At 43.3% G+C, this 15,142-nt stretch overlaps 1 protein-coding gene across 1 annotated transcript in view; it reads right to left on the minus strand.

Annotated features, from left to right (window-relative positions):
- The window catches only part of paxbp1 (PAX3 and PAX7 binding protein 1), a gene marked incomplete in the record, with an annotated part of 74,920 nt that extends 63,538 nt beyond the window's left edge, over positions 1-11,382 (minus strand). Inside the window, 4 exon segments of the mRNA XM_031808988.1 lie at positions 4,671-4,901; positions 7,736-7,948; positions 10,476-10,598; positions 10,985-11,382. Coding sequence (XP_031664848.1) covers positions 4,671-4,901; positions 7,736-7,948; positions 10,476-10,598; positions 10,985-11,249 — 832 coding nt within the window.
- Between the last annotated feature and the right edge of the window lie 3,760 nt (positions 11,383-15,142).

The raw sequence follows: 15,142 nt of genomic DNA on the forward strand, positions 1-15,142 counted from the left end.
TAGATTGGTAGTAGTAGTAGTAGATTGGTAGTAGTAGTAGTAGATTGGTAGTAGTAGTAGATTGGTAGTAGTATATTGGTAGTAGTATATTGGTAGTAGTATATTGGTAGTAGTATATTGGTAGTAGTAGTATATTGGTAGTAGTAGATTGGTAGTAGTAGATTGGTAGTAGTAGATTGGTAGTAGTATATTGGTAGTAGTATATTGGTAGTAGTATATTGGTGGTAGTAGTAGTAGTAGATTGGTAGAATATTGGTAGTAGTAGTAGTAGATTGGTAGTAGTATATTGGTAGTAGTAGTAGTAGATTGGTAGTAGTATATTGGTAGTAGTAGTAGTAGATTGGTAGTAGTAGTATATTGGTAGTAGTAGTAGTAGTAGTAGTAGTAGATTGGTAGTAGTAGTATATTGGTAGTGTTGTTGTAGCAGTATATTGGTAGTAGTAGTAGTAGTAGTATATTGGTAGTGTTGTTGTAGCAGTATATTGGTAGTAGTAGTAGTATATTGGTAGTGTTGTTGTAGCAGTATATTGGTAGTAGTAGTAGCCGTAGTAGTAGTAGTATATTGGTAGTAGTAGTGTATTGGTGGTAGTAGTATATCGGTAGTGCTGTTGTAGCAGTATATTGGTAGTAGATTGGTAGTAGTAGTGTATTGGTGGTAGTAGTATATCGGTAGTGTTGTTGTAGCAGTATATTGGTAGTAGTAGTGTATTGGTGGTAGTAGTATATCGGTAGTGTTGTTGTAGCAGTAGTGTATTGGTGGTAGTAGTATATCGGTAGTGTTGTTGTAGCAGTATATTGGTAGTAGTAGTAGCCGTAGTAGTAGTAGTAGCAGTATATCGGTAGTGTTGTTGTAGCAGTATATTGGTAGTAGTAGTGTATTGGTAGTATATCGGTAGTGTTGTTGTAGCAGTATATTGGTAGTAGTAGTAGCCGTAGTAGTAGTATATCGGTAGTGTTGTAGCAGTATATTGGTAGTAGTAGTAGTAGCCGTAGTAGTAGTAGTATATCGGTAGTGTTTTTGTAGCAGTATATTGGTAGTAGTAGTAGCCGTAGTAGTAGTAGTAGTAGTATATCGGTAGTGTTGTTGTAGCAGTATATTGGTAGTAGTAGTAGCCGTAGTAGTAGTATATCGGTAGTGTTGTTGTAGCAGTATATTGGTAGTAGTAGTAGCCGTAGTAGTAGTAGCCGTAGTATATCGGCAGTGTAGTTGTAGCAGTATAACGGTAGTGTAGTTGTAGCAGTATATTGGTAGTAGTAGTATATCGGTAGTGTTGTTGTAGCAGTATATTGGTAGTAGTAGTAGCCGTAGTAGTGTAGTAGTAGTAGTATATCGGTAGTGTTGTTGTAGCAGTATATTGGTAGTAGTAGTAGCCGTAGTAGTAGTAGTGTAGTAGTATATCGGTAGTGTAGTAGTATCCGTAGTAGTGTAGTAGTATATCGGTAGTGTAGTAGTAGCCGTAGTAGTGTAGTAGTAGTATATCGGTAGTATATCGGTAGTGTAGTAGTATATCGGTAGTGTAGTAGTATATCGGTAGTGTAGTAGTATATCGGTAGTGTAGTAGTATATCGGTAGTGTAGTAGTGTAGTAGGATATCGGTAGTGTAGTAGGATATCGGTAGTGTAGTAGTGTAGTAGTATATCGGTAGTGTAGTAGTGTAGTAGGATATCGGTAGTGTAGTAGGATATCGGTAGTGTAGTAGTGTAGTAGTATACCGGTAGTGTAGTAGTATATCGGTAGTGTAGTAGTATATCGGTAGTGTGTAGTATATCGGTAGTGTAGTAGTATATCGGTAGTGTAGTAGTATATCGGTAGTGTAGTAGTATATCGGTAGTGTAGTAGTGTAGTAGTATATCGGTAGTGTAGTAGTATATCGGTAGTGTAGTAGTATAGCGGTAGTGTAGTAGTATATCGGTAGTGTAGTAGTATATCGGTAGTGTAGTAGTATATCGGTAGTGTAGTAGTATATCGGTAGTGTAGTAGTGTAGTAGTATATCGGTAGTGTAGTGGTGTAGTAGTATATCGGTAGTGTAGTAGTGTAGTAGTATATCGGTAGTGTAGTAGTATATCGGTAGTGTAGTAGTATATCGGTAGCGTAGTAGTATATCGGTAGTGTAGTAGTATATCGGTAGTGTAGTAGTATATCGGTAGTGTAGTAGTATATCGGTAGTGTAGTAGTATATCGGTAGTGTAGTAGTGTAGTAGTATATCGGTAGTGTAGTAGTATATCGGTAGTGTAGTAGTGTAGTAGTATATCGGTAGTGTAGTAGTATATCGGTAGTGTAGTAGTGTAGTAGTGTAGTAGTGTAGTAGTATATCGGTAGTGTAGTAGTATATCGGTAGTGTAGTAATGTAGTAGTATATCGGTAGTGTAGTAGTGTAGTAGTATATCGGTAGTGTAGTAGTATATCGGTAGTGTAGTAGTATATCGGTAGTGTAGTAGTATATCGGTAGTGTAGTAGTGTAGTAGTATATCGGTAGTGTAGTAGTATATCGGTAGTGTAGTAGTGTAGTAGTGTAGTAGTGTAGTAGTATATCGGTAGTGTAGTAGTATATCGGTAGTGTAGTAGTGTAGTAGTATATCGGTAGTGTAGTAGTATATCGGTAGTGTAGTAGTATATCGGTAGTGTAGTAGTATCGGTAGTGTAGTAGTATATCGGTAGTGTAGTAGTATATCGGTAGTGTAGTAGTATATCGGTAGTGTAGTAGTGTAGTAGTATATCGGTAGTGTAGTAGTATATCGGTAGTGTAGTAGTATATCGGTAGTGTTAGTAGTGTAGTAGTATATCGGTAGTGTAGTAGTGTAGTAGTATATATCGGTAGTGTAGTAGTATATCGGTAGTGTAGTAGTGTAGTAGTATATCGGTAGTGTAGTAGTATATCGGTAGTGTAGTAGTATATTCGGTAGTGTAGTAGTATATCGGTAGTGTAGTAGTGTAGTAGTATATCGGTAGTGTAGTAGTATATCGGTAGTATAGTAGTATATCGGTAGTGTAGTAGTGTAGTAGTATATCGGTAGTGTAGTAGTATATCGGTAGTGTAGTAGTATAGCGGTACTGTAGTAGTATATCGGTAGTGTAGTAGTATATCGGTAGTGTAGTAGTATATCGGTAGTGTAGTAGTATATCGGTAGTGTAGTAGTATATCGGTAGTGTAGTAGTATATCGGTAGTGTAGTAGTATAGTAGTATATCGGTAGTGTAGTAGTATATCGGTAGTATAGTAGTATAGCGGTAGTGTAGTAGTATATCGGTAGTGTAGTAGTATATCGTAGTGTAGTAGTATAGCGGTAGTGTAGTAGTATAGCGTAGTAGTATATCGGTAGTGTAGTAGTATATCGGTAGTGTAGTAGTATATCGGTAGTGTAGTAGTATATCGGTAGTGTAGTAGTATATCGGTAGTGTAGTAGTAGTATAGCGGTAGTGTAGTAGTATATCGGTAGTGTAGTAGTATAGCAGCATATCGGTAGTGTAGTAGTATATCGGTAGTGTAGTAGTATAGCGGTAGTGTAGTAGTAGTAGTATAGCGGTAGTGTAGTAGTATAGCGGTAGTGTAGTAGTGTAGTAGTATATCGGTAGTGTAGTAGTATATCGGTAGTGTAGTAGTATATCGGTAGTGTAGTAGTATATCGGTAGTGTAGTAGTATATCGGTAGTGTAGTAGTATAGCGGTAGTGTAGTAGTGTAGTAGTATATCGGTAGTGTAGTAGTATATCGGTAGTGTAGTAGTATATCGGTAGTGTAGTAGTAGTAGTATAGCGGTAGTGTAGTAGTATATCGGTAGTATAGTAGCATATCGGTAGTGTAGTAGTATATCGGTAGTATAGTAGTATATCGGTAGTGTAGTAGTATAGCGGTAGTGTAGTAGTATATCGGTAGTGTAGTAGTATATCGGTAGTGTAGTAGTATATCGGTAGTGTAGTAGTACATCGGTAGTGTAGTAGTACATCGGTAGTGTAGTAGTATATCGGTAGTGTAGTAGTATATCGGTAGTGTAGTAGTATATCGGTAGTGTAGTAGTATATCGGTAGTGTAGTAGTATATCGGTAGTGTAGTAGTATATCGGTAGTGTAGTAGTATATCGGTAGTGTAGTAGTATATCGGTAGTGTAGTAGTATATCGGTAGTGTAGTAGTATATCGGTAGTGTAGTAGTATCCACTGAGTGTACAAGGCATTAAAACACCTGCTCTTTCCATGACAGACTGACCAGGTGAATCCAGGTGAGAGCTGTTCTTTATTGATGTCACTTGTTAAATCCACTTCAAATCAGTGACAGCCGAGACATGGATTGTGACTGTGTGCCATTCAGAGGGTGAATTGGCAAGACAAACTATTTAAGTGCCCTTGAAAGGGGTATGGTAGTAGGTGCCAGGGGTATCGGTTTGAGTGTGTCAAGAACTGCAACACTGCTTGTTTTTTTGTTTTTTTGCACTCAACAGTTTCCTGTTTTTTTTTATATCTAGAATCGTCCACCACCCAAAGGACATCCAGTCAACTTGACACATCTGTGGGAAGCATTGGAGTCAACATGGGCCCAGCATCCCTGTGGAACGCTTTCAACACCTATGTAGAATCCATGTCCCTGACAAAATGAGGTTGTTGTGGGGGGCACAAGGAGAGGTGCCACTCGATATTGGTAAGCTGTTTGATATACTCAGTGTAAATGTAACTAACCGATCTCCTCTGCTATCCTGGTCCTCTGGCTCTTGTTCTTGACTCCACTGAAGCTGATCCTCTTCTCGTCTTCGTCTTCGTCGTCACTCCCGTCTCCCTCCTCTTCCTCCTCTCGGACCAGACGCTTCTTGGGCGTGTCCGTCTCCACCAGGGGGGCGTCGCCGCCTAGCTCCCTCGCCATCTGACGACGCTTCCTTGCCGCGTGGATGAAGGCAGCGTCCGGGATCTCACCTGGACAGGACAGAGGTTAGAGGTCAGTAAGATTAAAAAGGTGAAGATTTCTAGCATCGTGTCAGCTGCTCGTCACTTATCGTCATGGCAAACATGTTAAGACAGGAGGACAGGTCAGAGGTCAGGAGTCAGTAGTGGGGTTTTTACCAGGTTGGGACATTAACACCCAACAGAATGCGGGTAGATATTTTGTCATTGGTGGGTAGAATGTCTACTTCACCATCCTCATTGGCGGGGGGTCACAAAAGAGCATTTTGGGAACAGATTTATTTATTTCCAATCCAAAAGGCCACATATAGAAGTTGTTTGAATTAACCCAAAAAGGCTAAAACCCCCTTTTTGGGGCTAGTTACATCGTTCTGTTCACACACAGGCCATTCTTTTTTTCAATGTTTGTTTGAGTTTGCCGTCTTCTACCTAGCAAGGAGCAGTTTTTTCATTCATACACATACACATATATATATATATATATATATATATTCCATCCATAGTTTTTATGCATATCACGACAACTGTGATGGAAACAGGACATTTCGGTACAATTATAATAAACGCAGACAGATGATGTTCCACAGGGTGGGATCTTTGTGTGTCGGTAAAATGAATTAGAATAAAAAAACGTTTTTAAAGAAACACGTGCCACAACGTGTCAGCCTCTACTAAGGCTGAGAAACACGTGCCACAACGTGTCAGCCTCTACTAAGGCTGAGAAACACGTGCCACAACGTGTCAGCCTCTACTAAGGCTGAGAAACACGTGCCACAACGTGTCAGCCTCTACTAAGGCTGAGAAACACGTGCCACCACGTGTCAGCCTCTACTAAGGCTGAGAAACACGTGCCACCACGTGTCAGCCTCTACTAAGGCTGAGAAACACGTGCCACCACGTGTCAGCCTCTACTAAGGCTGAGAAACACGTGCCACAACGTGTCAGCCTCTACTAAGGCTGAGAAACACGTGCCACAACGTGTCAGCCTCTACTAAGGCTGAGAAACACGTGCCACCACGTGTCAGCCTCTACTAAGGCTGAGAAACACGTGCCACAACGTGTCAGCCTCTACTAAGGCTGAGAAACACGTGCCACAACGTGTCAGCCTCTACTAAGGCTGAGAAACACGTGCCACAACGTGTCAGCCTCTACTAAGGCTGAGAAACACGTGCCACAACGTGTCAGCCTCTACTAAGGCTGAGAAACACGTGCCACAACGTGTCAGCCTCTACTAAGGCTGAGAAACACGTGCCACAACGTGTCAGCCTCTACTAAGGCTGAGAAACACGTGCCACCACGTGTCAGCCTCTACTAAGGCTGAGAAACACGTGCCACCACGTGTCAGCCTCTACTAAGGCTGAGAAACACGTGCCACCACGTGTCAGCCTCTACTAAGGCTGAGAAACACGTGCCACCACGTGTCAGCCTCTACTAAGGCTGAGAAACACGTGCCACAACGTGTCAGCCTCTACTAAGGCTGAGAAACACGTGCCACAACGTGTCAGCCTCTACTAAGGCTGAGAAACACGTGCCACAACGTGTCAGCCTCTACTAAGGCTGAGAAACACGTGCCACAACGTGTCAGCCTCTACTAAGGCTGAGAAACACGTGCCACAACGTGTCAGCCTCTACTAAGGCTGAGAAACACGTGCCACAACGTGTCAGCCTCTACTAAGGCTGAGAAACACGTGCCACAACGTGTCAGCCTCTACTAAGGCTGAGAAACACGTGCCACAACGTGTCAGCCTCTACTAAGGCTGAGAAACACGTCTCTACCGGAACGCGTTAATGTAGCCTGAAGGTGCACCACTATCGCCGGGTAGCTTGGTGGTTAGAGTGGAGGGGCGGCAGGTAGCCTAGTGGTTAGAGTGGAGGGGCGGCAGGTAGACTAGTGGTTAGAGTGGAGGGGCGGCAGGTAGCCTAGTGGTTAGAGTGGAGGGGCGGCAGGTAGCCTAGTGGTTAGAGTGTAGAGGAGGCAGGTAGCCTAGTGGTTAGAGTGTAGAGGAGGCAGGTAGCCTAGTGGTTAGAGTGTAGAGGAGGCAGGTAGCCTAGTGGTTAGAGTGTAGAGGAGGCAGGTAGCCTAGTGGTTAGAGTGGAGGGGCGGCAGGTAGCCTAGTGGTTAGAGTGGAGGGGCGGCAGGTAGCCTAGTGGTTAGAGTGGAGGGGCGGCAGGTAGCCTAGTGGTTAGAGTGGAGGGGCGGCAGGTAGCCTAGTGGTTAGAGTGGAGGGGCGGCAGGTAGCCTAGTGGTTAGAGTGGAGGGAGGCAGGTAGCCTAGTGGTTAGAGTGGAGGGGCGGCAGGTAGCCTAGTGGTTAGAGTGGAGGGGGGCAGGTAGCCTAGTGGTTAGAGTGGAGGGGGGCAGGTAGCCTAGTGGTTAGAGTGGAGGGGGGCAGGTAGCCTAGTGGTTAGAGTGGAGGGGGGCAGGTAGCCTAGTGGTTAGAGTGCTGGGCCAGTAACCGAAAAGTCGCTGGATCTCGAGCCGACAAGGTAAAAATCTGTCGTTCTGACCCTGAGAACAAGGCAATTAACCCACTGTTCCCTGGGCGCCGTGGGTGTCGATTAAGGCAGCCCCCCCTCACGCACCTCTCTGATTCAGAGGGGTAAAAGCGATAGACACATTTCAGTTGAAGCCATTCAGTTGTAGAACTGACTAGGTATCCCCCCCTTTCCCCTTATAGAGGGAACAGGGTTTAATTTGGGAAATCTCCACCATCACCTGGTCGTCGGGTCCTGGTGTTTGGGAAAGGCTCGTCTTTGCCTCAGACTATTACAACTGTTGACAGACTGCAGTCACCTGTCGACCAGAGCCCAAAGCGAATAGTGTCATTCAGGAAACCATCTCCATTACCTGGACGCAGGGTGCTGAGCGTGGACAAGGTGCTGGTGTTTGAGAAGGCTCCGGCTGCAGTTGTCGTGGGAGTCTTGGAGGCGAGGCTCTGGCTTTGTGTTTTAGGCTCCTGTTCATCAGTACTGTCCACTTCCATCTCCTCCTCTCCTTGCTCACTGCCTGCCCTGCTGGCAGGCTCCTCTTTAATGGAGGCCAGGGGCTGGGGCCACACGTCTGGAGAGGGAGAGAGGGGGGGGGGCCACACACAGCATGTTAACACATAAACATTAATACACACTGCACACAGATGTTGCTTATAATTCTGTGGCATTATTTTATAGTATGAATAAACACAATTGAACCAAGCTGAATAAAACAAAATTAATACAATTCTCAATGATTTGTGGGTGTGCGCACATGCGTAACTGGCATACTACTCTGTGTTGAACAGTTAACAAAAGAAACAGGTCCTCCTAAATGCTTAATTTATTAGTTATTAGTGTAACTTTAGTTCTATAAAACGTCGGGCTGTATGTTTCCATGTTTAATACATTGTAAGGCTGCATGGATGAGACCAATGAAAAAGGCATGAAGCTCTGCTTTGTTTTTTTGTTGTTGTACACACTTCATCAGTCTCTCGTTCACAATTTGACAAGTACTTGATAATGCCTCGGATTTCACAGTGGCATTCCCTTTGTAGCCGTAATGCACCCTAAAGAAAAATCCATGCCTTTTTGCAGGCCGGAGTGTTGTTTTGTGTTCTTCTCCCCGAGTGTGCTGCACAATCCGAAGCATCTCTCACACACACACAGCTCTCCGTCACGTGATGGGGTCTTTCTGACAGGCTAAGAGTTAAGACCGACACATTGGGGACGCAACTAAGCGCGTCCTTATCCAATTCCGAGGTGAATATCGAAGATATTGGAAGAACTGTCCGCCTTTTCACTTTTCGTCATCCAACCAGAACAACAAAAGCACTAGCCTATGTCAATAGTGCAAATAGTACCTAGGCTGATACAACAGATCAGAACATTTAGCTTAAAATGTTGATAAACTGCTAGGATATTTCCCCACATTATAAGCTTAGCAATGCGAACACGATAGTAGGATATAAGAAGGTGTGATACAAGAGGTGTGATACTAACCTTATAGGACTATGGACTTGACTACATGAGGTGTGATACTAACCTTATAGGACTATGGACTAGACTACATGAGGTGTGATACTAACCTTATAGGACTATGGGCTAGGCTACATGAGGTGTGATACTAACCTTATAGGACTATGGGCTAGGCTACATGAGGTGTGATACTAACCTTATAGGACTATGGGCAGACTACATGAGGTGTGATACTACCCTTATAGGACTATGGGCTAGACTACATGAGGTGTGGTACTAACCTTATAGGCCTATGGGCTAGACTACATGGTGTGATACTAACCTTATAGGACTATGGACTAGACTACATGAGGTGTGATACTAACCTTATAGGACTATGGACTAGACTACATGAGGTGTGATACTAACCTTATAGGACTATGGGCTAGACTACATGAGGTGTGATACTAACCTTATAGGACTATGGGCAGACTACATGAGGTGTGATACTAACCTTATAGGACTATGGACTAGACTACATGAGGTGTGATACTAACCTTATAGGACTATGGACTAGACTACATGAGGTGTGATACTAACCTTATAGGACTATGGACTAGACTACATGAGGTGTGATACTAACCTTATAGGACTATGATTCAAACTAGTCTCTAAAAAAGGCATAGTTTCTTATGCTGGGCATCATTCACAAGTGAAAGGCTAATATTATCACCCATCGGACTATACTCGATTTCATCTGGTCTTTACATTGTGATTCAGGCCTGGATTCAGGCCGTAGTGGCGCCTCTTACACTGAGATGCAGCGTCTTAGACGGCTGCGCCAATTGGGAGCCTAATGACTGACAGCAGCAGCATCAGTGCTTGGAGAAGCCTAATTACCGTGACTAAATAGTCATGTGGAATTTGACTGCCTTTATGACCAGTGACCGCCGGTGTGGCGGTAATAGGTACACACAAACATCACAACTGCTGCTAGCAGACTCATTATACTGTTCAATGTATACAGTTCCCCCCCCCCCCCTTCCCTAATACACGTGTAAATATTGGACCATGAATTGTGCCTTCCTGCATTATACTTAGGCTAAAATGTTTGTTTTTCTATTTACTTTGCGTTTGTATTCTTATTGTTGAATTGTCCAGAAGGAACCTGGGTGCGGCAGGTAGCGTAGTGGTTAGTGCGTTGGGCTTGTAACCGAAGGGTTGCTGGATCAAATCCCCAAGCTCTACCCCTGAACAAGGCAGTTAACCCACTGTAGGCCGTCATTGTAAATAAGAATTTGTTCTTAACTGACTTGCTTTGTTAATAAATATATTTTTTATTTTAAAAAAGTAAGCATTTCGTTGGATGAGGTATACCATGCATATGGCCTATATACACACACAACTAATAAAACGCAGGTATTTTCAGACGTTATAAAGAAAATACATTTAAGCAACAACAACAAATGTTGAGTCGATTTCCTGACAGATGCATGCTAGATTTGAACAGGGGACTGGTGTGTATTGGTGAATGTTATATCCCTAACACACACACACAAATGAACACACAAGATGAGCAACCACATACAATGGGCGCGCACACACACACACACACACACACACACACACACATACATACAAGTACAGGTGTGATGTCTTACCGGTGTTGGGCTCTTGTTTAACATAGCACACCTTCTCCAGATCCTCCTTGTATTCTTTCTTCAGTTGCTTCACGATCTTCTTGCTGTGGTTGGATTTCTTTACTCTGAACACCTCGGCCTCGTCTGAGAGAAAGATTAGATCACCTCCGCGTAAACGACGAAACAATCATTCGGAGAAGATTGGATGCAACCAATGGCTGTTAACTAGTTAACGTATGTTGTTTACAACCTTGAATCTGCTAGCTATTACTGTGACTGACATTAGTTAACTTGGCCAACTAGCATAAGGTAGAAACTTTGACATTGTCAAATCGTCAACACTTCCAATAGGTCAGCTCGGGAATCACAGTATTGAATCAAGAGGACACTTTATTAACGTTAGGTAGATAAATATCCGCTGAAACAGTTAACCAGTTAGTTAGCTAGTGAAAGTGAACTAACTAGTTAGATTAACTAACTCACGTTACCGGTAATCAGTTCGTGCTAACGCTAACTAACGTTAACTTTACCTTCGTCGTCGTCAAAGCTCAGCAAACTGGCTTTCGGGGGTCCCCCTACATCCCGAGTTTTCTTTTCCTTCTTCACGGCCTTTGACTGAAACCCGTTGCCGTGGTGCAGGTCCACGTTAACCCCGGACAAGGTGTCTGCGTTGGCGGCATCGAGCACCGGGATATCCTCGGCGAAAGGCCCGCATGGCGGCTGACTTTCTTCTTTCTCGTCCTCGTCCGACTCATTTCTCCGTCTTAAATTAGATCTCTTTGCTTTTTTAAACATGTTTGCTACTTATCCCGAAACAAATTAAGCTATATCGGGTAAACACACGACAGCATATTAATTAAAATGCTACGAAGCGGGTAAAATATGCTCTGCAGCGGAAGGCAGCCATTTTGTTTTTAGCCAACGGAAGTGCCCTTATTTTTATTCTATCAAATAATTACAGAAAAGCGAGAAATAGCAATGGCGTTTTTTGTAGGCACTAACTGCACCATGGACAATGCCTATTGGGGAAATGAAGGTTTTTAGTTAAAAAAAAAAATTTGCGCCGATAAAAAAAAAGGTCTGTGGTAAAACAGGTTTAGGATATCTTATATACGTTTTGTTCAGTAAGATAATCACTTGCTTTGTGTCCCATGCCAATAAAACCATTTGAATTGAATACATTTATCAGCTAACGTCACTTTTTTGTGAATTATATTATAAAATAAAAGGCTTCATATTTCATGAATGTAATGTTAACAGAATGCTCTTATCTCATGAAACAAAACGTATACAGATCTCCTCAGATCTTTCTTTCGCCATTTATTCCGAAACCTCATTCTTTCCACATAAATGTTTCCCGTAGGGATGGCGCTTAACGAACCAGAGGTAACTAATTTCCGTGTTTTAGGACTACAAGCCGCATTCTACAAGATTGATGCCGCATTCAGAACAACTGGGAAGTCGAAAAAGTACAGGTAAAATCCTGACGTCAGTGATCTTCAGGTCGGAGCTCTAGAAATAGGTCAGAATTCCCATGTTGGAATTCGAGTTAGATGATCCTTCAAATCGGAAATCGTTTTTTTTTTTTTTTTCCCTGTTCTTTTGAACGCGGCACCTGTCCCACCTGTAAATGGTTCCAATCGTTTTTCCACAATTACTTTTTCTGTAGGGGATTTACATTTTGTTTACTTAACCTTTGTTAAGGCCTACCCCGGCGACGCTGGGCCAGCCTGGATTCGAACTAGTGTAACAGTATAACTTTAGACCGTACCCTCGCCCATACCCGGGCGCGAACCAGGGACCCTCTGCACACATCAACAACAGTCACCCACGAAGCATCGTTACCCATCGCAGAGCAAAGGGGAACCACTACCTTAAGGTCTCAAAGCAAGTGACGTCACCGATTGAAACGCCACTAGCGCGCACCGCTAACTAGCTAGCCATTTCACATCCGTTACACTAGGGTGTCTGTAGTGACGCCTCTACCACTGAGATACTGCGCCACATTTTACAACTACTTCATATAAGCAGTGGCGATTTTAGCAAAGCCACTACACAACACTAAACAATACATTAATTGCACTATAATGGTGACAAACGGTGCCCACAAACTGTTAGGGCCTACACAAAGCTGTCCTAACAGCAGTCCCAACATCTTACCACTTCTACACCTGGCTATCAGCGGAGCCTGGTCGGGCAGCGAAACAGTTCATTCAGCCTCATTTACTGCCTTTAAGAAAAGCATATCTAACATGGCTGACTTGCTTAAATAGGTGTGGTTTCTACTGACAATTGAGATGTACAAACTATGGCATAAGGGAATGATGAGCGGATAAGAGGCAATCCGTCATTTAGATTAAGACATTAATGAGCGAGCTAAGACGGACATAGTCAATATCACTGTGTTCAGCACTTTTGGAATGTACAGTGACAGAATGCAGAACATGGGCTGCTCTTACAGCATTTTCCCTGTACACCAAGTCAGAACAGTAGGATAAATAAAGGGGGCATATACAGTTGAAGTCGGAAGTTTACATACACCTCAGCCAAATACATTTAAACTCAGTTTTTCACAATTCCTGACATTTAATCCTAGTAAAAATTCGCTGTCTTAGGTCAGTTAGGATCACCACTTTATTTTAAGAATGTGAAATGTCAGAATAATAGTAGAGAGTTAGAGTTTATTTTTATTTTTACAGGGACAGTGCACATTAATTAACGTTTCAGTAAAAGTGCCGGTTTTAGCCAACCGGCTAATTTTCAACCACAGTCCCTGGTCAGGATATTAAAAACAATTACAATACAGACAATCAATGACCAGTGAGCACACGCAGAGCAACAGAGGACCATGCCTCAGGAGCCCTAGGACCATGCCTCAGGACTACCTGGCCTGATGACTTCTTGCTGTCCCCAGTCCACCTGGCCGTACTGCTGCTCCAGTTTCAACTGTTCTGCCTGCGGCTATGGAACCCTGACCTGTTTACCGGACGTGCTACCTGTCCCAGACCTGCTGTTTTCAACTCTCTAGAGACAGCAGGAGCGATAGAGATACTCTTAATGATCGGCTATGAAAAGCCAACTGACATTTACTCCTGAGGTGCTGACCTACTGCATGCTCGACAACCACTGTGATTATTATTATTTGACCCTGCTGGTCATCTATGAACATTTGAACATCTTGGCCATGTTCTGTTATAATCTCCACCCGGCACAGCCAGAAGAGGACTGGCCACCCCTCATAGCCTGGTTCCTCTCTTAGTTTCTTCCTAGGTTCTGGCCTTTCTAGGGAGTTTTTCCTAGCCACCGTGCTTCTACACCTGCATTGCTTGCTGTTTAGGGTTTTATGCTGGGTTTCTGTACAGGACTTTGTGACATGTAAGAAGGGCTTTATACATACATTTGATTGATAGAACAAGCAAGACGTAGCATACAGACAGAGCAACATAGGACAAGCAAGACGTAGCATACAGACAGAGCAACATAGGACAAGCAAGACGTAGCATACAGACAGAGCAACATAGGACAAGCAAGACGTAGCATACAGACAGAGAAACATAGGACAAGCAAGACATAGCATACAGACAGAGCAACATAGGACAAGCAAGACGTAGCATACAGACAGAGCAACATAGGACAAGCAAGACGTAGCATACAGACAGAGCAACATAGGACAAGCAAGACGTAGCATACAGACAGAGAAACATAGGACAAGCAAGACATAGCATACAGACAGAGCAACATAGGACAAGCAAGACGTAGCATACAGACAGAGCAACATAGGACAAGCAAGACGTAGCATACAGACAGAGCAACATAGGACAAGCAAGACGTAGCATACAGACAGAGCAACATAGAACAAGCAAGACATAGCATACAGACAGAGCAACATAGGACAAGCAAGACGTAGCATACAGACAGAGCAACATAGGACAAGCAAGACGTAGCATACAGACAGAGCAACATAGGACAAGCAAGACGTAGCATACAGACAGAGCAACATAGGACAAGCAAGACGTAGCATACAGACAGAGCAACATAGGACAAGCAAGACGTAGCATACAGACAGAGCAACATAGGACAAGCAAGACGTAGCATACAGACAGAGCAACATAGGACAAGCAAGACGTAGCATACAGACAGAGCAACATAGAACAAGCAAGACATAGCATACAGACAGAGCAACATAGGACAAGCAAGACGTAGCATACAGACAGAGCAACATAGGACAAGCAAGACGTAGCATACAGACAGAGCAACATAGGACAAGCAAGACGTAGCATACAGACAGAGAAACATAGGACAAGCAAGACGTAGCATACAGACAGAGCAACATAGGACAAGCAAGACGTAGCATACAGACAGAGCAACATAGGACAAGCAAGACGTAGCATACAGACAGAGCAACATAGGACAAGCAAGACGTAGCATATAGACAGAGCAACATAGGACAAGCAAGACGTAGCATACAGACAGAGCAACATAGGACAAGCAAGACGTAGCATACAGACAGAGCAACATAGGACAAGCAAGACGTAGCATACAGACAGAGCAACATAGGACAAGCAAGACGTAGCATACAGACAGAGCAACATAGGACAAGCAAGACGTAGCATACAGACAGAGCAACATAGGACAAGCAAGACGTAGCATACAGACAGAGCAACATAGGACAAGCAAGACGTAGCATA

The sequence above is a fragment of the Oncorhynchus kisutch genome, linkage group LG29 (assembly GCF_002021735.2).
Source record: "Oncorhynchus kisutch isolate 150728-3 linkage group LG29, Okis_V2, whole genome shotgun sequence".
NCBI classification, from domain to species: Eukaryota; Metazoa; Chordata; class Actinopteri; order Salmoniformes; family Salmonidae; genus Oncorhynchus; species Oncorhynchus kisutch.